The sequence below is a fragment of the Semicossyphus pulcher genome, unplaced genomic scaffold (assembly GCF_022749685.1).
Source record: "Semicossyphus pulcher isolate SPU_LCO1_2020_fin unplaced genomic scaffold, fSemPul1.0.p SCAF_2, whole genome shotgun sequence".
Taxonomy (NCBI): domain Eukaryota; kingdom Metazoa; phylum Chordata; class Actinopteri; order Labriformes; family Labridae; genus Semicossyphus; species Semicossyphus pulcher.
In genome coordinates, this window is record NW_027211693.1 from 25,643,649 (window position 1) to 25,668,616 (window position 24,968).

Genomic DNA, 24,968 nt, shown 5'->3' on the forward strand with positions numbered 1-24,968 from the left:
GAGGATGTCTGCCTTTATTGTCGATCAGAGGGCCCTGGCATCTTTGCAGTCAGTGACAACATCGTGTTGACCTGCCGGCCTCCTGCCCCGCTGCCTTCACTGCACGGGAAGGCCAGCTTCCTGTTTTTCCGCTCCGTCAGTTTGGAGGACAAAAGCAGGTCGCGGGATTGACACAGCAGCACAATCGGCACCCGGCACACTTCAGGCCCACAGGGCACCCACCTACATAGTGTCACACAAATAAACACACATATAGACACACCCTGATAGGGATGGTAGATTAAGGTAAATCATTATCCCTCATCACACTAAAACTGATAACGTTAAGCTTTGACCTGGGCACGTAAACATCCGGAAGTAAACATGTGAAATCACTGCAGGCCAGGAATGTAGTGTTGTGTTTGATTTACAATTTAAGCCATATTATTTCTTTATAGAAATATCAACACAAAAAATGCCACATACAGCTTTAGATTATGATTAAAAGATTTTTGATTGTTAATAGATGGGTACAAGTGTTTGCCCTCTTTGCCACTAGGCCATAATGATGAAGATGAATTTCCTGTAATACATAAACCATTTCTCTGAAGTTTTAAAGCTCCCTTATAAAACTGGGGATCAAACTATATGATGGACTGAAGTAGACTGAAGGACAAAGAGCGAACGTCTCGTACAACCATTGAGCTCCAGAACCAAAGCGGTAAGCCTGAGCAGAGAGAGGGAGAAAATGAGGCGCCTCTCACATCCCGGCATTGTCCAGCTTCCTCCAGGCTCCAGAACCAGGGCTTCCTCTGGACACGGGACAAGGCAGACTGTTACTTTAATAAAAACAGAACACACGCAGCTTAATAATAACACACTCACACATAGCGCTATGGGTAGACCCTCACCATGTCAAAATATTATCAAGTGTGCTCACACAACCTGGCCCTCTATCACACACATGTACAATAAACAAGTATAATATACAACTCTCCTGTTTTTATGTGTAATAAGTGTTAAAGTAATTTCAATTGTGGTGTCATTGACTTTAAGTTTCATTTCACAGACTTCAGATGCACTCAAAGGTGGTTTACTCTGTCTTATTGCTGACCCTGCTTGGGATGGATCTTTCACCATTAGATGGAGATCTTTCCACACTGATACCACTGAACCTATTGAATGCAAACAAAACACTGAATCAGAGGCAGTTCTAATATTTATCAAGCAAAGTGTATTGTTCAGTAAGCTGTAATGTCTGACATTACTTCACAGGCCAGATAAGGCAATTACTGTGTTTCTACAACCAAACACAGCGGTGCATCTCTGTCAGCAGTTTCACAATTAACCTCTCGTCCTGCACACCAGCTCCACCGTAAATAATCCAATTAACTAATTTGCTTACGTCGACTTTCCAGAAGGGGGCGGTGTCATGACAGTTTTAGCAACAAGCCCAGCCTAACGCTGCAACCAACAAGTCACACAAGCCCTACAGCCTCTCCAGAGACTTTAAATGTACTGGTTTTATTTTCCGTTAAAAAGTTGGTGATTCGTATTTATCTTGACTAATTATTTAATTAATACGAAAGGTTTCAGACATATAAAATCTCTATCTTAGCAATGAACTCGTGTGAAAAATGAATTCAGGCTGACACTACTGACTTTTAAACATTTACCTCTTCTCGCAGTGTGATGTAGGCTACAGTGTCCCCCGAGCCTTCACAGCAGCTCAGAGTGACGTCGCTTAACCCAGGATGAAAGCAAGAGCAGTCAAGTCACCCGCAGAGAGGCAGAGCGATACCGGATATTTGGCGATTCAACTTCCACAGTAAAACCCCCCTAAATAGTAAATGCTTGTTTGGCCTACAGATTCAAGTGACAAATAGGCAAGGCTGCTTACTGTTGCTTTTATGAATAGATCTACAGCTCGCTGCCGTGGGAGCTTCAGGAAAGATTTAGCAGATAATAGCATGTGTGTGTGTGCACGTAGGAAATTTACACGCAAATACTACTATAAAACGTTTATTACACCCAAATACTAATTCCATAAAATGTTTCGAGGTTTATTACACCGAAATGCTGTAAGCTATATATTTCACAGAAAGCTTTCAATAGAAGCGTGTGTTCAAATTGATAATCTGCAAGTTAATTAGAGAGATGTCACATACTTCCGCATGTTTACCTAATTTATATGACCGTTGTAAGACGTGTATCGAGAACAACTCACATACCTTAATAATACTTTTAGTTTATTATTAATATAAAATATTTTAAATTAATGAGTTGAATCGGTGAAAATTATGTAAGCCTTAAAACCTCCTTTTTAAAAGCTAATGAAATCAAGTTTTGTTTTTTTGTTTTTTTTAGGAATTGGTTTTGGTCCCTAAAAGACCAAAAAACAAATATATCAAATAAATCTGTCACCCAATCAAAGGTAAACTTCATCTTGTCGTGATACATATTTAAAGTGTCATTGTTTACTATGTGTTTAATTGCCTTGTTAATCCCGTTTCAGATTGATTGGCACATTAATGTTTTATTAACAATCACAGCAAATCAAACATCTAATAACCTTTTCTTAACCAGGAATACATTTTAAGGCATTTTTTTACTCTGTTAAGAAGTATAATTGGAACGCTGCTTAACGGAGAAAAAAAAAAAAAGTAAGGACATTTACTTTATTTTGAAAGTGTAGACCGGAACAGGAGGGCTGTGGCTGTGTTGACAGTGTGCGAGGCGCGCGGTGACAGTAGCAGTACACGCGCAGGGAGAGCGCGGGGGAGCTGGAATGAGCGAGGAGCGAAAATGTGAAGGTGGAATCCGAGTGAGCAGCATTGTGTTGTGACTGACGCCTGTTTCTCTGGAGAGAGGAAACAAAACACAACGGACATTCACGCACAGGAAAAACAGGAGCTTTATTTTTAAATTGAATATTACTGGAAATATCCTCGCTTTATTTTTCTTTTCTTCCATATTTTCTATCTCTATTTCTGGCTCTGTCCACCTGGTCAGAAATTGACTGGAAGCAGTGTTGCGGAGAGTGAGGAGCATCATTTTATTTTCATTGGATATTCATTTTTAATGACACCACTTGGATGGAGTAAAGTGTTCCGTGTGAAGATTTCCTCTCGCTTTATGGGATTATTCTCGACGAAGGCGCTTTGTTTTAGATAAAAGCACATTGGGCATCATGAGTTCCAGTGGTAAGTCCTTTCTTGCGCGCTTTATCTTTACACTTGCAGCGCGAGGACAATACACAGGAAAGAACAGAAGTACTATTCAACAACAGTACAGTGTATTTAATGGAAGAGACAACATAAAGTGTCTAAATAGAAAATCAATGTTTGACTGATGGCAACTCAATATAACACAATGTTAATTTTAATAGCTATATTTAATGTATTATTAATGTCAGTGCAGTGGGAAAATGATGTGTTAATGCCTCTGTAAACAGTGTTTCCCATGCTCTGCTAATAGACTAGCAGCAGGTTTAAAGAGGATGGGTGAGCTAATTATATCTAGAGGTCAAAGTAGCATCTGCCCAGAGTTCATCCTTACAGGAGCATTTCTGAAATTCTTCATCCACACAACAGCTGTTGCTAAGGCCCTCCCAATGCCTTCTTCTCTCCTCTGTCACACCTCTTTTAATCTCTCCTTCCTCATCTACTTCACCGCCTCCACCACCTCTTGTAAGTTTGACCTCTCCTGGGAGCCCACCCAGGCTCTCAGCTGTCTCCCCTGGATTAAAGTCCACCTGTCTTCTCACACTTTCATCGTAGGGGCAGGAAACCCCTGGAGCCGCAGGTTTTGCGCCCTGACCGCCGGGCTGGTCTCATGGAGTTACTGTGATGCATCACATGACGAATAAGTCTGACAGCCTGAGGGCTCGTGTCATACTTACACTAGACCGGCTCTGGGGCTGCTATGATGCTAAGCTGACCTTGTATCAGCTGACTGTGACCCTGATCCTGTGTCAGCTGAATCAGGGCTTTCCCTTTAGGGCTGGCGGGTCAGCTGCACGCGTGCGTGTGAGCATGTGCGAGCTTGAGCTGTGTTTACAAGTTAGCACTGGTTGATTCACAAAGCAGATCACTTGGGAAGACTTTCCGAGGCTAACTCTCCTTTCCCTGAGCTGTCAGTGAGGCCTGTTGGAGCTGACGTGCACCAGGTGCTCCGTGAGCTAAAGGTGTCATGTGCTTCCTGTCCTCCCTCCCCTGTCCTCCGTGTCTACAGGAGGAACCGGGTATTACTGCATCATTCATAATCCAGCCTGTCATTGTGTGGCTCTACATTATTCATCCAGTGCTCTTAACCCTCTGGTACCGAGCCTTGCCTGACTGCCAGTTCTCGTGGCGTGCAGTGCGTGCCGGGAGTGGTGTCACAGCATCTCCCTTGCTAAGAAATTAGTAGAATTCCTTTGTTAAGCTTCGAAATGCCCTTTCTCAGCTGACAGGGAGGGGGAGGAGCACGTGTGGAGAGCTGTCACAAGCGCTTGTGATTTAAAAAGCATGTGGCCAAACAGGAGTGGGCACACAAACACACAAACATCAACAACATGTCAACCTGTGGTTTGCGTGTGAGAGAACCTGTGTGTGCGTCTAACCGTGCGTGTGTTACAGCAGGCAGATGGTGGTGTGACATGTGTCAGTAGTCTGGCTTCAGGCATAAAAACACAGCAGGCTTCAGAGCTGAGGGAAGAACATCCCTCCTCCTCCTCTCCTCTTCTTCCTCTCATCCCTCCAGTCAGTCAAACATATGCTCTCCTCCACTCTATACACTCACAAGGTCTCGGACATGAACGGGCCTGTTAGGCCGGGCTGTGCGCAGTGTTTCCGCTGCATTGGGTGTGATAGCCCAGAGGCCATCGACACACACGGAGTAATTACACACAGCTCTGACTGTCTGTCTTCATCTTCTGGGCCTTATATCTCTCATGGTCACTGGGTTTGGTGTGTGTGTGTGTTGCTCTGTGCGAGTGTGCCCGGGCAGACTCCTATTTTCTGCCTGGCTGGCGGCCGAGTCAGGACTGTGGGTGCAGCAGGTTAGTTGCTGGTGGGAAGGACCTTGGTTTTACTTCGATATATCCACATTTAGACATACTGAGAAATATAAAAAAATCCTTGAGGTTAAAGTTGGAGTTTTACAAAATGTACTCCTTACTGAAATACCAGGCAGTTTCTGAGATCATGTGTAAGCAGAGTCTGTGTGTTTCCAGGGAGTGATAAAACACATGTTGATCAATAAACTGATCATTGAGCTCAGGGACCTGAGGGGATCTGCAGAGCCATACATCACAGACAGCACTGACGCCTCCCCTCGCCTCTTTCTTTCTCTCTCTATAGCTGAGAGTTCTTAAGTATCAAAAGAAATACATCCTTTAGGTGTTTTAACTTTGAAAGGACATGCTTAATCTAATTTAAATGGATCAAAGTATGGAAATTAAGGCAGCTACTCCATTGAAGTTTTATCCATTTTGTTAGTCTCATGAAAAGTCTTTGTTGGACGGCAATGCTTTCATTCTGTTGGTCCAGGCTGAAATATCTCAACATAGGTTTGATTGATTGCTCTGAAATCTGCAACAGATATTCATTGCACCCAGAAGATGAATCCTAATGAGCTTGGTGATCCTCCCTTGGGGATGACTTCATTTAAAGCTAGTCAAAGTTTTCAAATATTACATATGATAATCTTAACATCTTTTGGATGGATTGGCACAAATTTTGTACGGGCATTCATGGATCATCATACCAGAGGAGCGATCGTTATCACTTGGGTGGTGCCCAGACTTTTCCTCTAGCACCACTTTGATTGTCCAATATGTGTTAATTACCATATATGTGCATCCATCCATTTTCTTTACCGCCTATCCTGTTCAGGGTCACGGGGGGCTGGAGCATATCCCAGCTGTCATTGGGCGAGAGGCGGGGTACGCCAATCACAGGGCTGACACATACAGACAGACAACCTTTCATACTCACACGGTGTGTTCAAAACCGCATACTATCATACTAACCGTGACGTAAAATTGAGTATGTCATGCGTTCCCATCTCATAGTATGCAATTGTGTGTATGCGAGAAATGCCGGGATCTATACTAGATCGGCCCGGATATTTGAGTATGAGACGGGAGCTCACTGGTTGTACTCAACCTCCCCAAAATGCATTGCGGCTATTCAGCTTCTACTATGGCGGAGATGGACCGGAGATCAGACCGGACATACGTAAACGATTAAGTCACGTGATACGGAGAACACGGCTCTGAGTATGATGCCAACGGCATCCTAATAGTCAGGTTAGTAGGCGGTATGCAGTACATACTGTTTGAGTATGTAGTAGGCAGTACGTTAGTATGCGGTTTCGGACACAGCAACAGTCACACCTGCAGGCAATTTAGAGTCACCAATGAACTGAACAAGCATGTAAAGGGAGAACACAGAAAGGTCCACCTTGTCCGAACCAGGGTTAATACTGGGGTTCGAACTAGAAACCTTCTAGCTGTGAGGCATCAGCGCTAACCACTGTACCACCATGCAGCTCCAAATACCTACAGAACTAATTCAAATTCACTTCAGCCTCAGCTGCATTTTGTTAAGTGCTAATTGGGTGGCTGTGGCTCAGTGGTAGAGTCGGTCGTCTTTCAGTCGGAAGGTCGGAGGTTCGATCACCCAGCTCCCTCAGTCTACATGTCAAAGTGTCCTTGGGCAAGACACTGAACCCCAAATTGCTCCTGGTGGCATAGCCATCGGGTATGAATGTGAGGACTGATTGACAGTTGGGCACTTTAGGTAGCAGCCTCTGCTATCAGTGTGTGAATGTGACATGTGACATAGTGCAAAAGCAGGTTTGAGTGGTTGCAAAAACTACAAAAGCGCTATATAAGTGCAGTCCATTTACCATTTAATTAAAGTTAGCATTCTAACATGCTAAGATAAAATGTTAACATTCCCTGCTAAATATGAGCATGTTAATATGCTGATGTTAGCTTATAGCACTGGGTTACCTTTGACTGTTTTATTTGAATGTAAATTCACTTGTTTGAGAGCTTTCTAGAAATATATTGCTCTGCAGTAGAATGGAGCAGGTTGAACCACATGTAAAAAGGAACTTTGTTTTAAAAAGTCCTGAATCAAACGGATTACTTTTTACACTGGATTTAGTCTGCATCAGTGTGAATGTGTGTGTGCATGGACGGAAAGATCCAATGACCTACAGATAGATTGTGTCCTCCCAAGGCACCACCTCCATAAGGGACCAGATCTACAAATACATACAGCACCAGATTAAATGATGGATGTTTTCTGTGCTGTTTCGATGTCAGTTGTGTTTTTCCTCTTCTCTGGCAGCAGTGAGTCCGACCATGGGTACACAGGGAGGGGAGCAGCATCATATATGATTCCTGCTCCTCTGCCTCATCTGGTGCGCAGTCCAAACCTGAGCCAAATACCATTTATCACTGCTGCTGCCAGACGCCTCAGTTCAATAACACAGAGAACAAAGGTTGGAGACAAAGATGCACAGATGCAAACACAGATGCTGGGATGCACACATGAATATTCAAATAGGTTCACAGTCATGTACAACTGGTCTGTATTTACAGGCTAACGCCGAAATTAGGCACATGTTGTTCTTGTTCATTTGCAGCTTCGGGTGTTGTGGTTGCTGCGCTGGTATTCAGTTTGACTTCTTTACTGATTAAACCATTGTGGGAAATAAATTATAGACTGCAAGGGGAACAAAAAAACATTCAGTTGCCATTAATCTGAAAGCTTTTTTAAATCAAAGTTAAATTTATGGGAGAAGTCTTATTCTGCTCATAGCTACACATGGTGGCTTTATTGTACGTTGCATGCTCAAGGTTCCTGTCTCCATGACCTTGGCTTCTGGTTGGATTGAGTGATCATTCAGAGTGTCAGCAGCGGTCTGACCCCTCTCTCTCTCTCTCCGTAGAGTGGCTCTATGTTTGTGATACCACTGGACACTATCATTGCTCTGATGGATGCTCCAGGCCAAGGTCCTGACAGAGACGAAGGGTGATAAAGGGAGGAGATTAGGGGGGAGGCAGGGAGACACCTGATCGGTGGCTGCGTTAGATTGCTTACAGGGAAGCAGTGTTGTTGCTTGCTTGTGACAGAGTATAATTTGATAGTCAATGTTCACCTTAAAAAATCATTTTTATTTCAGATCATTTCACTTCATTTGAACCGTAGAAAACTTGCCATCAAGGCACATGAGTGACATTAGCTTTTGCCTTTTGTGCCTTTGTTTATAGAGTGGATTGTGATGAACGCAGGGGAGGAGAGAGTGGGGCATGACACTTGGCATGGGGCCGTGGGTGGGAGTCGAGCCTTGGGCTGCCGCATCGAGGACTGTAGCCTCTGTACATGGGCTGCAGAATTAACCGCTGAGCTAAACCGGCGTTTAGCTTTTAAGATCTCGTTGGAGGTTTTCCCAGTCATTTCAACACAACAGTTTCTTGAAGCTGCCATCCGTTTGCCCATTAGCCAAACTTTGGCCTTGCTGGTTGACATGTCTGCTTCAGCGAGAAACTTCTATCACAGGATTTATTTTAACATGCCAAAAACATTTCTTAGAAAAACTCATCAGCATTGTCTGTGGGAATTTCTGCTGACGAATGGCTACAAACTGTTTGCACAGAATAAAGCCTGGGAACAGTCATAGTCGAGACGTGTACGGATATTGAGAGTTTGTTTATAACACGGCCAACCTACAAAGAAACGCTGAGCTTTTGCTAAACTGAGTTGATCCCCACTTTTTTGTTGTCACAACCATCCCTCATGTAATTCACGTCTTTGTAATAGTCCCATAAAAACTTTGCCTGTGCAGCAGAATTACTTTACTTTGGTTTGTGGATAGAAGCTGAAGACCATTTAAGCTGACATGAACATATAAGTGGCTCAGTTTAAATGAGCTGAATTAGACATGTTTAAACATACATATGCCTGTGGACATTCAGTGGAAAATAAACGAGAAACGAGTAAAAAAACCGACATAAAAGTATTAAAAAAAATTACATTTCAGTGGAGAAACAACACATCTTCCCTTTAATAATTTATCAAAAATCGACTTTGATTACTCGCCTCACTCCTCACTCCTCCGCCCTCGTCACCACTGATCTCCCAGCATTCCTCGTGACTGAGCTCCCAGAGTGTTGTTTCCCGCGGGGCTGTCAGGTCAGCGGCAGAAATAGCAGCAGCCCCTCAGTCCCAGGGGGATGCTGTCGGCCTCTCTGACCCTGGCCCTGTTCTTATCACCTGTCTGCTGGAGGCCGTATTCTCCCGGGGCCACTGGCCACTGATTTGGAGTCAGTGGATTACACCTGTAGTCTGGTGGCTATCATTAGAAGAATGACTCAAGTCCTCAGCATGGGAGAGGATGGAGGGCTGTTTGAGAGCTCTGTAATGGGTTTAGATGGGGACAGCTTGGCTTTGTTCAATGAGAATGAACGCTCTGACACAGTTTGATGGAGTTGCATAATAACGCTTCAGCTCCTGAGCTGATTGTTCACCTGGGTTGTCTTGTGAGGTGCGGCTTTTTGGCACACACTAAAAACCTTTAATTAGCTTACCATTTATTAAAACATACTAGGCAGGAATCTTTTTTACCTCGCCTCCGCCTGAAACAATGCACCCCTGTATAATTGGGTTTCTCTCACCACTTTGCCTGACTGTGCCAGAGGTTTGTTTTGGCACGATTTCAGAAGGTCAGCAGTGCAAATAAATGCCCTGTGTGTTTTTCCAGTAGATGCTGGCACAGGCTTGCATGTACTGCCATTAGGTACCATTATCTTCCATTCACACCTGATGCGATCAGTGTTGCTAATTTGGTTTTATGACAAAAGAACCCGCTGCTTTCCTTTGCCTGACGCCAACATACATGCTGAATAACCCACTTTCAAGGGAGTGTCATTATTTGAACCAGTGGCTGGGCACTTATCAGTCAGGGCACTGGGTCCCAGTGGTGCTGCCAGCATTGTGAAAGAAACAATGAACTAACAGAGACTTGAGTGTGGGAGACTGGGAGTGAGAATTAATCATGCTTGCATATTTCCAGTGCCCACACTCTTGCCCTGAGAAGGCAAAGAAACTACAGTCATGCATACATTATGTCTTGCACCCATGGATGAATGTATGCCCTCACACAAACTGCTGCAGCATACACTATGCATACACTGTCGTCAAACTTGCTGCATGCAAACGCTGCTCAGGTTATGAAGCGTGCAAGTCTGTTAGACTTTTTAAGTGCTGCGAGTCCTTCGGGATTCATCCAGTGAAATGGAATCAGTAGCTCTGTCACGCCAGCCCATATGCTCTGACTGAAGCAGCAAAGTCCTTCAGCTATTCAGGTAGGCAGTGAGGCCAGCTGGTTACCCCGCCATTATACCCTCCACAGAGTGTAGGGCCACTCAGATGCTCCTTAAGGAAGATGGAGCAAAATGAGAGAGTGTGAACCCAGCTGTTCTGGCACAGTCTTCATATTGGGAGGGTGGTTGTCTCTGCATTAGGATGCAAGAGAATCTGTTTATAGCCAGATGGACTTTTAAAGAGCCTGTAATAGCCTGAGAGGTCTTATATAAATTAATTTTCCTAACTCATTCAAGATCTAATTCATTTATTATTTTGACCTTTGAGCTTGCAAAAGCATTTACAACATTACTGTTAGGTCTGTGTGTAAGAACTTGCTTTCCTGGCTCTGGGAAATAGCCACCAGGCTTAAAGGAGTCTGACATGTAAGCGAATGCATGATGAGGTAAGAGGATCCTTCCACTTTCTAACCTGATGCAGCAGTGTGAGTGCGCCTGTGTGTGTGCGTCAGCCCGTATGAGTGTGTGAAAAATACAGACAGTGGGAGAGAAAGCCTGGAGCTTACCCAGCTTACATAGGTGTCAGACCTCACAGCTTCAGAACGACGAGTGTTGACAGAGCTACACACTGATCTTATTGTGTGAACTGCACACAGCTCAGTCTGGAGTGTAGTCGGAGCCCCAGTTCTGGTGATGGATTACTGGGTACATTAGAGGAACTTTCAATATGAAAAGCAGTTACCTGAGAATAATGCTGAAAGTCATTATGATGTTTAATTAATACAACGTTATTATGTCGTTAAAGTGTACTTTCTGTGGAGATGGAGACACTCCATTTTGTGCTATCAAGAAATACTGATTATAGTTAGTCGGAACTATTTGTTAAGAAAAGCCAACATCAGTAGGAGGTTAGAGGCTGTCTTGGTTTCTAAAGTATTTGGTAAAATAATAGGTTGTGTTTAAAATAAGACTTTTTCATGGCGAGTAGGCCTATATTTAGTCCTAGTCACGGATGCCTCTATATCAGAGTTAACGTTCCAATAGGCTATCTGGATGATTTTGTTGGTTTGAGCATTTGCAAGACATTTATGTGGCGTTATGTTTGCCTAACAAACTGGTAACTGCCCACCTCCTACTGTTCTTATAACTGTAAATGTAAAACGCAGTGTAAATTACAATAACTATATATCTCAACTTTTAAGTTTAACTTGTTTTAGTATGTTAGCAAAGCAGCTACTGCAAGAAAACAGGGGACTTGTTAGCTTTAGCTTCATGCTTTTAGAAGAGATTAGCCATGAAGTGTCAGATCATTATACTTGAAACATTAAATAGTCTTAAATAGACCAAAGATATTATTTGCAAGCTAAGGTAAGCACAACTGGCAACTTGCTAGCTATTGTGCTAATAACATCTGCCTACGATACTTTGCCGTGGGCAAAATCGAATGCTGCTGGCTAGAAACAAGAAGCTTTAACTTTCGTCCACCACTGTCAGAAGGAATTCAGGGGGAATTCACTAAGAATGAATTGCGGCCGCTGATAGCACCATAAATTGCGCATCATTTGCTATCTGCTATCTGCTCCGTCTCAAGGTCCGATTCACAAAGCAAATTGCACAAACACGCCCATAAAGTTTAGCAGATCCGTGCAGTTTGCTCTTGTTTTGTGGAGAGAAGCTGTCTGTACCTCCACTTTCTGTTGCTCTGTGCTGCGCTCTCAGGCAGTTGAGCACACACTGACGGATCTCAACTCCATGCACAGATCGACGAGCAGCAGGGAGAGGAGGGGGCAGCTCTTTTAACAGTCCAGACTCAACCAGACTTTACTAGTTTAACTGTCTGTAACGCAATATCATTTTTTAAACGAGCGAGCAATAGCAGCTCGTCCATATAATAATCCCCGTCACGTGTAACGACTCCAGACTGTGCCCATGTGCCGGGGTTGAGCCTCGCACAGACCCAGACTTGTTGGTTATTATAATAATGACAATATATTATTATCAGATTGTTTTTACAGACAAACACAGTTTTTACTCACACAAAAGGTGGAATTGTCGTCATGATCAGAGAGGTGGAGAGATAATGTTATCATTTGGAACTGCATAGGAAAGCTTAAGTGTAGCAACAGTAACTGAGCAGGGATTAGCCATAGTTATCTTGCGAAATGTAAATACAATATTAAGTGTGTGTGTGTTCTTGTCTTCAGCAGCTTATCACCAAGGCTCTCCAAGTGCTGAGCGAAGTTCTGGACCAATCCGGTGCCAGCGATGTCGGGAAGTATGCAAAGGAGAGGTGGTACGAGTACAAGACACCCACTTTCACGTCAAGTGTTTCACCTGCACCGGTAAGACATGGAAACCTGATCCATAACAACACAACACGACAGGTGTTAGAGCACCAAAGTTTTACAGAGTCTTTGGGCATAGGTGGTGCTGGTCATAAATGTTGTTAAAGTTACACAAGATGGGAATCAGATTCCAGGAGTAGACTACAAACAAGTCATCTATCTTGGTCACTGCCCTCAATACACACACACACACACACACACACACATTGACAAATATATACTGTATTCCCTCGTTCATCCATCTCCGAGTGCACATGCTGAGTGCTACTATTAGCCTGTGGTGGGGATTGGATCGGATCAGAGACGGTGCCTTGCAGGGGACTTAGGCTCCTGCTAAGGTAGCTTGTTATTGCGCTGCCAACTTGGAGAGGATTTTCCCTCGGTTGTACGCTGTGGTCTAATGAGACTATCTCAACAGGCTTTGCCGCGCTACAAGTGAGCACTGCTGACCTACAAAGATACAGTGGTGACATAACATGACATGCTCTTACAACTGAAATGGTGCGACATGTGTTTCTCTTGTGTGATGTTTTGATGTTGTTAAAGGCATTAGCTTGTGTGTTATAGTAGCCCTAAACATGTATTCCACAATACTGCTTATTTATCTCTATAAAGGAAAAGCCTAGTTTAACATTTTGAGTAATACACAAGGCAAAACAAGTAGCTCGAAAGAATATTGGCCAATTATAAATAATTCATTACAAATTGATTCATTCTAAGAATATTTTTCTTAACAGCCCAAGGCGCAAGAAAAAAACAAGTCAAACTTCAGATTTAGCTTTTTTTGCTCACATGTTGTGTACTGTGGAGGTAAAACATCATGCATGTTATGCTGGAAGCTGTTTGCATGACTAAAAACTCAGGAGGCTGATGAGCCGATGAATGAGATGTTTTGTTGATTGCGATAACAACTTATCTGGTAAAATAAGGACTCTGTGTTCTTTTCGAACATGACGCCAGCATGTAGAACTGGAGGCATGTAGTCAGACGATTCAGGCCCTGAAAGGATCTGATGACAGTTAAATATCTGTGCGTGTGCAAATTAAATCAAAGAACCGAGCAATGTTATTTGTCATGCTGCTGTACAGCCTGGAGCTTTGTGCTCAGTGTTATGTTAATAATGCCATTTTTAAAGCAAACACAGTCTGTCATGGGTTACTTTTTGCTATTTGCGGATGACACAGAAGAGCATAGAGATAGATAGAGGAAATTTGCACACAACAGTCAGGTCTGTTTCTGTATAGCTATGGACTTATCAGACATAATTTCCAACATATCTCTGTACTTAAATACATGTATTTCCATACATCTATTATCTATACCACGTATCCTGATCAAGCTTGCATGAGGCTGGAGCCTATCCCATTTGGTGATAGGCGGGGTACGACCTGGACTGATTGCCAGTCAATCACAGGGCTGATATACCCCTTTTCCACCAAAATTAGCGCGTTGACGCAGGTTTTTTAAACCCGCGAAGACCCGCTAATAAATGCCGATTGTCTCTTTTCCCATTGCCAGTGAAGTATACTTGGCCTCTTTTCTGCTGCGTCACCGTCTGAAGTCACAAATGCGCCCTAAACACTGTTGGTAAACAGTGAAGATGTTACGGTGGTTAGGTCTTTATCGTATCTATTACTCATTCAGCCTATTTATCAAACTCGGGGGCGACAAATTTGGAACGATGTTCGAGCGCTGCTCAGATGGAGACGGGCGGCAGCATTGCACCGGCAAGGTGGTGGAGATTAGCGTGTCGACCCGGGTTTTGTGTTCCAATCATTGCCGATCTACTGCAGAGTCATTTGACACGGGTCTGAATGCCAATTGTAACCTTTCCCACGAAGCAAAAAAAACTGGGTGTTAAAGGCTGTTAGTGGGTTTTTTTACCAGTGGGAAATCGGCTTTAGATAGAGACAGACAACCTTTCATGCTCACACTCCGACGGGCAATTTTAGAGTCACCAATTTACCTGATGAACGTCTTTAACTGTGGGAGGTGTGGGAGGAAGCTGAAGTATCCGGAGAGAACCAGGAACCCTCTGGCTGTGAGGCGATAGTGCTAACCACAGCAGCACCAATCCGCTCAAATACATCTATTTCCTCCATGAAAATATCTTAAATGTTAGAATCCGAAAGGTTGAATCTATTTTAGATTAAAATGTCACTGCCAGTGGCAAATAAGTCCGCCCCACTGGCAGTTTTCACACAGTTTTAAGACAAACTTTTCATAGCCAGCCCAGTTCTTAAAATGACTCAGTAAGACATTTATTTAACAGTACAAACTTCCCCTGGCATTCTTCCAAAGCTGTATTTCTATATAAGTCTGGTCTCCAGCAGCTGTTGTTGAGGAGAGTCTGAGTAAGTTGTGTTTCTTTATGAGCAGCACAAATATCTTCTACAGTACAGAAACTCACTGAAGGCTATTCATTGGAGGCTTGTTGTTACATGCTTCTGACGTGTAGCCGTCACACACATGAAACACACACATATACAGTGCACACATACGCACATGCACTCAAGCATACGAGCGTGCACAACCATATGTGTGTGCACGCTCGCTGTGGTTGTGAGGGGTTGCTGTGGTAACGGTGTGAAGGGGCACCCAGGCCCTGGTTGGTGGATATTCTCAGCATCTCTATGGTGCTATTAACCAATCAGAAGGCTCTTTTCTGTGCCCCAGAGAAAAAAGGGGGGTGAACACAGGAAGCGAGGAGAAAAGGGAAGAAGAAGGGGGGATGTTTTTGTGTGTCGCCTAAACATTACATCATCACTTGAGTGTAATGCCAATCTGATCCTCACTCACTCCTCTTGCTTTTCATTTCCTCTCTCAGTCAGAGCAGCAGTACAGTAATGGAAAACTGTCATGGAGGAGCATCATGTTAAATACACCTATCAGGCAGCCCTCCCCTCTCATGTTCCAGAGAGCTCTCCACATCCCAGGAGGCAGCGGGGCACTATTGTGCAGCCAGGCTCTGCCACATCCCTGCCCATAATATGCTCTCCTGTACGGGCCTCTGCACAGCCAGCAGTTTCTAAAGCTTTTTATTGTTCTGTGTGTAACATCCCCCCTCACACGCAAACATGTTGCATGTTCTTTTGAACTATAACTCGGCCCATTGTCTGTGTTTCTATTCTCTGCGTTTCATTTGCTCCTCTGTTTTTAGAGACTGAATGCAGAAGCAGGATTCAAGATCGAATTTCTATATTTCCTGCCTTTTTTTCTTGTTTTTTCCCCTCCTCTGTTTCTTTCCCTCGCTCCCCCCCTTTTCTTTTTTTTTCTGATGACACTCACCCAAGCATGAAATCAATTTCTCATCTTGGGACAGGATGACATTGGCATGCGGGGCGTGCGATTTGGAGGCTAATGGCTAAACTGTATTATTCCATCTGATAGAGTGACAATCCGCCACCAGCAGCCAATTGGCTTATCTGTCGGATGTGTTTATGAACTCTGCGACTGGGGCGTGTTTCAACACTTGATTTGATTCTTTTCTTAGCAATTAACGTGTGTACTCGGGTTATTGACCTTGACCAAATGATATTGCGTGTGCTTCAGCCCATTTGTTTCCACCGCAAAACCATGACATAAAATCATAGACATTTCCCCCTTTTTCCTTCTCCTCCTCCTTTTCATTCTCTGTGTCCTTTTTCCTGAAAAGGGCTGACTGTGCCCCGCTGAAGAGATGATGACAATACAGTCAGACACACTTTCACTTAGCATGTAGCAAAACATACATCCCCCCCTCTCCATCACTTTAACAAGCCACATTACTTTCTGGAAGCTGCCTTATCATAATTCCTCTCTCATGCATTAGTCAGGAGCAGATCAGATCACTAATCATGTGCATTTAACCTCTCATTTGAACCCATTATACAGCAGCTGATTATAGCATGAAGGAGCCGCCACGTAATCAGCTAAAGAAAGAAGTGTGTGGAAAATGCTGGAGACAGAAGCCAGCTCGCAGATTGATGCATCAACTTCACAGAGATGAGAGTGTGTGTGTGTGTGGATCCTGTAACACTTCTCGGTGTAGCAGCGGTCTATACTGTATGGATGATATGGTGTTGTATTACCAGCAGACGGGCTGACTCGTGCATACTGGCCTAATGACATACTGACCACATTTACCCGCCTGTGAAGCGTAATTGGCACTCCAATATTCCAGCAGTAACAGCGGGGCCTGTCAGTGGCACGATTGCAAAGTTAACACGCACATAAATCACACGCAAAAAAGGGCTAAATGTGCTTGTGTTTCCTGTGCAGCCGCTCGCTGAAGAGCACAGAGGCACAGGCACAAACACACAAGCGCAGACAGAGACAGATGCAAACACTGACACATTCGCACATAAACTGCCAGGCTGCTCCCAGTAGTTATTTATTTTCCCAGACAAAACAGATTTTCCTCATAAAACAGCGCTAAAGGGAATAACAGATTTACACAGACAGGTCAGATAAATACTTGACTGCTCTGCTTAGGCTCCGTTTCTAGCCGCTGTTGTAAAACCACCAGGCCTCTTGTAAAAATCGCTGCATCTTTGTCTTTCTCTCTGCAGACCTGTTTCAGTCAGTTCAGCCTCCCTTTGGATGCCATTAGCCCCCATCACTCAACCTCTGTGTTAATAACATCAACCCACTGTACTGTACAGCCGACCTGCTCTCTGAGGGCGACGGATAGAGAGAGTGGAGTGGACGGAGGGAGAGGGGAAGACATATAGCATATGGGATAAAGAGGAAAAACAAAGAGAGGTTATGAGGAGAAACAGAAAAAGAGACACACAGGACAGAAAAAATGGGGGGTTACAGAGAAAGGGGAGCTTCCTGTAGCTATAGCAACCGCTGGTACGCTGGTCCAATCACCACGCCACTGCCTGGTTGCTAGGGAGAGATTCAGGCGAAGGCAGCGGCGCTTTCCCCCGACGGCTCTCCAGGATCTGGGATGGATGTCAGGGATTATTCCTCAGCTTGTCTCTCTGAAGCGTCACCGTCCGATGGGATTTCCACACTCCGACGCCCTGCTTATTGTCTTTAAGTGTGTGTATGCGTGTGAAAAATTGTGTGTGTGTGTGTGTACTGCACTGAGGTGGAGCTGCTTAAGTGTGCAAGTGCCTGGCTCAGTGAAGGAGTGATTTTTGAATGATAAAGAGGATCATTAAGTGACCAACCCCACTGTGTTGGACAAAAACACACATATAAACAGTACACCCTGACATGCTTTGAGTGTTTATGATGCTTATTATGATCTCTTGCAGTTTAGTTATCCCTCTGTGATCCCGTTCACGCCTCTTTTCCCCTCAGCTGAGCGTCTTATCAGCCCTGGGAGGGTTAAAAGCTGAAGGCCTCAGCAGCAGGACCGGTCTGCTGGTATGAAGGGACTCCGCTGGGTAGCCATCTGTCTCCATCAACCACCGCAGCCAAAATCTAGGGGAACCCTGTCACTCATGCATGATTTCTCTCTGCTGTAGCCTTCAGCTGTCTCTCTCTCTCTCTTCTTGCCCTTTTCTATAACCACATCTCCGTCTGTTTTCTGTTATTTTTCCCCTTTTTTTTGCCAATCGAGCAATATGGCTCTAGGACGCAATGTTGGTGGTTAAGTCCAGACTGAAAATCCTGCACAACTATTTGACTATGGATCGCCATTTCATGTTGTACAGACACAGGCTAACTTCACTTCAAGCACCACCATGAGGTTTTTGTTTTTAAGTGATATAGCCAACCAACTATGAGGTTGTTTCGGCATGAAATTTAGTACAGATACACGTTTGGTACGATGTTCCCAGAGGATACATAGTGGCTTTGATGCCCCATTCCTTTAATCCCAGCAATTTAAAGTTTCACTGCGCATTTGACTTAGTGTTCACCAGAATTTTCTGTAAGTGACACCAGCACGTCGACAGCTTGGTACCGAGTTATTTGTCTCAACAGCTATATGATGGCTTGTCTTTGGAAGCAGGAGCCGTCATTCATGTTCCCCTGATGATAAATTGTGTTGTGAGAACGACAACATTTGATTCCTTTTTAGTTATCCAATGACTTCTTTTTATTTTTTATAGTCTTTTTTTGGCTTTTTGTCTTAATTTTATAGGAGGCTGAAGAGAGACAGGAAATGTGTGGGGTAGAGAGAAGGGGATGACATGCACCAAATGATCGGCAGACGAAATTGCGATCAGTGCGTCGAGGGCTGTAGCCTCTGTACATGGGGCGCCTGCTCAACCAACTGAGCTAAACCAGCGCCCCGATCCAATGACTTTTTTTATTCATCATCAAGTCAAAAAAAATAGAAAAAGTGTCAACCTCCGAGGCTGAAAAGTCAAGTGCCCAAAACTGTAGTTCCCCGACTATGATGAGATGTTTCGTTCATGAACGATTCATTCAAAAAGAACACATCTTTTTCATGAATTGAACGATCTGTTCAATTCCATGCATTGATTCGTTCCTGCCGTTCATTAAATTCTCTCTCGCTTGATGTTGATGTCTAACAGAATTGCGTCAGACTCTGACTCACGGCTTCCCAATCCCTTCCTTCTTCCTTTTAGAGAACCAGACTGATTGATGTTAGCACGCACCAGAAGCCTTTTGGAGGAGGGCTGTAATTAGCGAGTGAGTTGTTTCTTTGTCGTTTGGCGTTTAAACTGGAAATGTCACTTAGTGAACGAGTCTCATGAACTAATCTTGCAGCTGAACGAGATTTGAAGATCTGAATCAGACCCATAACTGCCATCTCGATTGACTATTCACTTCAAAATGTGTCATTATGGTGGTTTTATAAAATGAATGACGTTCCTATGTGACTCAGATGTAATTAGCACTAATAAGTGACTGTTTGCATGCTAACTTGTTAAACTAAAATAGTGTCATCGTACACAGTGCACCTGCTAACCTAAAATTGTAAGCACTGTCACTGTGAGCATGCTAATATTAGCATTTAGCTGAAAACACCATGCCTGTGTACAGCCTCACAAAGCTGCTAGTGTGCTTTTAGACTTTTGTTCGCTCCTCTTCCTGTCTTTCTGACTGCCTCTATTCCCACCCTGTGATTTGGCACAACTTGAGAAAACACATTATTTACTCTTGAAGTGTTTCCTCCTGTCACCGGGGCTCTGATCCAGGGGACAGGGGGAGGGCAGAAGAGGCTGGGCCCCACGTTGGTAGCACAGATGCGGGGGTGAGTAGGTGATTACCTCCCCTGCTGGAGCCTGTCACTGCCCTGCTACATACATGCCTCTCTGCTAAACTGTGGCTGCTGCTTATTATCCTAAAGAAAGACTTGGGAATTAGCATAATGTGGACAGCAATAAAACAATAAGAATGTGCAGTCGGCTACTTTGATGCACTGTACAAAGCATGTTAATTTACTTAATGGCACATTATGAAGACCTATCAGTAGCATAATGAGCTCAGAGAGGAGTCACATTGAGGAAAAAGGGGAGGGTTGCAGCCCGGGAGAGAGAATAGAAGGTGCAAATGGAGATAAAGTGGAGACCTTGTGCTCTGAGCCACAAAGATTTGGAAGCTGTCTTGAAACGGAAAGACAGAGAAAGAGAAGGGGAGGGGGCAGGGGGGGTGTCTGCACTATTTTGGGGTTCCGGCCCGGGCCGACTTTGAGAAGGGAATTTTAATTGCGTCTGTTGGCTGGAGATAAATACCCAATCATGCGGACCCCCTGTGGGTGTCTAATCAGCGCCGTTCTAATGACCGCAGCTGCAGAGGCCAGCCTACATGCTAACCTCTAATCACCAGACTTATGATCTCTGGATGCAAACTTCTTACGTTGCCAAAAATGAGAAATATGAACGAAACAAGCAGCATCTTCGACTTTCCTCATTAGAGCATCATTCAGGAAAAAGATTACATGAAGTCTTTGATGTAGTTTAGTCTTTCAAGACTGATTATGTTGGTAGAGGAAGCTAATTAATGATAACTTTGACTTTGTCTCCATAATATAATGTGTACTTTTTATGTAAACAAAACTTTGGATTAAATTAGGAATTCTACATAATCACATGTGAGTTCACTTTCCTGTGAGAGACTACAGTATAAATCCCCAAAGGCCATTCATAGGACAGAGAAACAGACCGATCTGGTTCTGCGTCGGTTGTGTCAGGCTGCTGTTTTTATGGGTAGGTATCCACAGCATGTGGTGCCGGTTTGAGGCTCTGACCAAAGCCTTTCTTCTCAGCGCCAAGCTGAGCCGCACAGCTGCAGAGACACCAAACTCCGACCCAACTCCACCCACTTTGCCTCCAACCGCAACATTTGGAGGGATAAGTATAAAACTAATGGTTACAGTAAAAAATGAGAGAACTCGAAATGAAAAGGGCAACCTTGCAAATAGGCTGCAAAAAATAAGGGAGGTTTGTTGTGGAGTGATTCCTTTTCAAATATGTGAAAATTGTCAAGGCTGCACGGTGGTGCAGTGGTTAGCGCTGTCGCCTCACAGCTCGAAGGTTCCTGAATCGAATTCTGTTCGAACATAGAGGGCCTTTCAATGCAGAGTTTGCATGTTCGCCCCGTGCATGTGTGGGTTCCCTCTGGGTACTCCGGCTTCCTCCCGCAGTCCAAAGACACGCTTGTTGGGTTAATCGGTGATTCCAAAAATTCCCTTAGGTGTGTTTGTGAGCATGAATGGTTGTCTGTCTTTTTGTGTCAGCCCTGTGACTACCTGGTGATCAGTCCTGAATGTACCCTGCCTCTCGCAAGAGGCCGTCAAGTTTATTGTTGAAATTTTAAGATGGTTTGGCGTCTTCAAGGCAAAAATGGCTTTGATATCATCTTAGTTAAAGGGCCAGTATGTGACTTTCAGCTGTAAAGAGTGTGTTTATGTTATTACACGAACACAAAAGTATATTGAGGCTATATATTAATTTACTTAAGGTATATACGATACAATGTGATACGATGCAATACGATACGATACGATACGATACGATACGATACGATACAGTACAATACGATACGATTGTCTCAGTAGAGAAATTTGTCTTGGACTCAAATTCTGCCACATTTGCTTTTAAATGAATATAGAGCACATATGAATATACTTTTCTTTGGGTGTTAACATTAAAATGAAATGTGAATGAACATTTAAATTTTGTCACATTTAAGTGAAAACTAGACTCTAATATTCCATCCCAATGTTTCTCCCATCACAGAAGGATTCAAACTAAACCGAAGTCACAGTTTCCTCACTGATCACATTTGGTATTTAGAGCCACCAGTTCAGACACCAAACAAAACAAATGTGCCACCAGCATCACCACATCACTCAGTCTGGGGACCTGGCTGTCTCTAGGGCAACTGTGGAAGGTTTACGTCTCCTATGGCAACTGAGGAAGGGGGACGTCCTTTTCAGTGAATCCAGCCAATCGTCCGGTCAGAAGAAAACTGTTTGATTAGCCAGAACAGGTGAACCATCCAGCCAGACCGTCCAATCCAGTGCGAGCAGACCCATTCGGCTGGCTGTGATTTGGTCAGGCATCCGTATGCTAATGAAGTGCATTAGGCTAATTGAGCAGATTCTAGTAATTTGAAAATCAATCTGGGCGCAGATTGAAAAGCGAGTCATTTAAAAAGAGAGAGAGCGGTGGAGCAGTGAGGGGGATAAAGAGAGGCGAAAAAGAGAGAGAGAAAATAATAGTGCAGATATTTACTTCAATTTAGCTCTGGAAGATTAAAAACGCTTTTAACAAATTAATACAACAGATCATTTCAAGATTGTTTTCTTCCATTGCAAAGACTTTCAGAGATGTGGAAATATTTACTCTTCCATTGCCCCGTTCCATGAAGGCATCATATAGCCTGTGATTTTGGTTTCTGGTCAGAGTTAGTCTGGTTTAAAGGCAGCAGGGACACTTTTTGATGCTCTGTGCCATTGTTCAGCGGTTCTGGAAATGTGGTCTGCAAAGCATGCACACACACATTTTTCTAAACATATATTTTAAATCTTAGCTTAACTTTTTCCTCATGCATCCTCCCTTCTTCTACACTTCTGCAGCAGCTCGCCTTGATGCCAGTGACCTGTCGCAATGATAAAGATCCATCATCATATCTCAGCGTACACACCGTCCCATTTCATCATGGCGGCTCGGCACACACACAGCCGCTGCCATCTCATCGGGGATGGATTTATGTGTTTCCATCCTCCTGTGGGAGCCGAGATTGTTTTGTTTTTAAGTGAGGGCCCATTGATCTTTTATTACACCATTAAGTCAATACGCTCCACTCATAAACAGCTTGAGATTAAATGAGCCCCTTTGAAGGGTTTATGTGCGTGTGTGTGTGTCCGTCCGTGTGTCTGTGAACCCTCAGCCTGCCAGCAGTCACTGAAAACTGGTCGCTATAGGGAGACAAATAGAGCAACTCCAGACTCTATAGCACGGCCAGGATGAAGTCATTTATCAGCAGGAAGTAGTTGGTATAGGAGGCGTTTCATTCCACCACAAGCTGAGGGATGTTTGTTAACTTTAAAATGTCTACAGCTTTATTTACAGTCGCACAGCCCCCGTTCATTTTCTGTAGTGTGTTGCATGCAGGTTTTAGCTTTGTCAGGAAGTCTTGGTATTGTTAATGTCACTATAAGCAGTTTTTTTTCACATATATTGTATTCCCAGTTTTCTGTATGCTGCGATTATGGTCAGTGGTTTGCCTTTGTGGTAGAAACAATACACGTCTACAGGGGTATTTGTTTCTAGATTTACAGTCCTGTGCAGCCACATCGATGACCAATATCAGGGAAAAAAACTAAAACAGACTCAACATTGGTTTCTTCTATTTTTGGTGTTAGAGTACACGCATGCTCTGTTACAAGAATGTGAGCAACATTGACCTACTGTTTCACCTGAGTTGCAGGCCTGTCGGGAGGATCTGAGGTCTTGTAGAATCTGAAGAAGAAAACCAAAGCCCATTCTTCTTTTACAAACCATTTAGGCGAAAGTCTTTTGTTCTGTACTGTGTGTTGTGTTGGGATTCTTTACCACTATTCTTTTATCATCCTGTTGTCGATATTGATACGGGAAGTGGCATTAAAGGAATAGTTTAACACTATCTATGCTACCAAAGATTCCCGCCGGTGGCCCTTGAAATAGATCTATTTGCTTTGCATTGTCTTAGGCCGATTTTCACGTAATATTTTTCTATTTATGAAGTCAATACATTCTGGGAAATACTTCCTCTTTGTCTGATGTGTTAATACGAGTTGTGTGATTAAAGGCTTGGGTAAGCCAGAATATTTTCTTAAGTTTGGGAATAGCTGTGACTCAAAATTTGACGTAGCCACCTTGACAATACCAACTGGTTTGTGGACTTCTGTTTGAATGTCATGTACTGTGTATGTACACTACCAGTCAAACGTTTGGAAACATTTTCTCATACAAGTGCATGGGAAAGTGTGTCCAAACTTTTAACTGGTAGTGTACATTATGGGGGTCATTAAGGAATGACTCTCTTTCGGAGGCAGCCTCAAGTGGCCATTTAAGGAACTCCACGCTAACTTCTGCGTTGACGTTGCCACTTGATTAAGACTGAAAGTAATGACGTCCTGGAGTCACTGCTGTTTGCCTGCTAACTGGCTCAGGCAGTATCTGGTCCAGAATGTACAACTGTACAGCATTTCAGTCCGACAACTCACATTTATAACAGTTTGAAATGTTTATTGCAGCAGCTGAACATAGCTTGTGTTCGACGTCTCAGCTCCGACCTCATCACTCGTGGCAGATTTATTTTACATGCATACATTTGAGGAGTGATGGGATAATTTCTTAAACCCCCTTAGCCGGAGCCTGCAGGTGGATGCTGGGGTGGTGGTGGGGCTGATAGTAAGAGCGCAATGACAGAGCAGAGGGACAGACGAATGAGGTACTACTGTAGTTGCAACATTATGAAAAAAGCAGAAACAGCTAGCCTCACATAAAAGCCAGCCTTTATGCGAAGCTAAGCTAACCAGTTCTGGGATCTGTATCCCAAAATGTTACCCAAAGTTGGGCTGGACTGGTCAATTGGTGCGAGAGGCATTCCTAGCTTTACAAGATTCTTTAAATTGAAGAAACGTGACTGATTATGCACAAATGTCTGTCTTTTCTTTTACACAACATGTGACCTTCATCGGCACCATGTGTTTCAGGTCACGGTATTTTTTTCCAGCTGAGTTTACAATAACTGTCAACTCTTCCTGTTGGTAAACCGCATAGTCTGGGAGAAACCAGAGACCAGCGACCACACTGGCCACTGATCTGTGAAAACGCCTCTCAGCTCTACTGTTACACCCACTGGAATTCTCTCTGTTACATGGCAAAGTGCTGTAGCGCATATTGTCTACTTAGGATACAAAATAT

The 24,968-nt window shown here is 43.7% G+C and overlaps 1 protein-coding gene across 1 annotated transcript in view; it reads left to right on the forward strand.

The window, feature by feature from the left end:
* The first annotated feature begins 2,767 nt into the window (after positions 1 to 2,767).
* ablim3 (actin binding LIM protein family, member 3) overlaps positions 2,768 to 24,968 on the forward strand; it is a 51,083-nt gene continuing 28,882 nt past the window's right edge. Inside the window, exons 1-2 of the mRNA XM_069669840.1 lie at positions 2,768 to 3,182; positions 12,505 to 12,642. Coding sequence (XP_069525941.1) covers positions 3,170 to 3,182; positions 12,505 to 12,642 — 151 coding nt within the window. The 5' untranslated portion in view covers positions 2,768 to 3,169. The remainder of the gene's footprint in view (positions 3,183 to 12,504; positions 12,643 to 24,968) is intronic.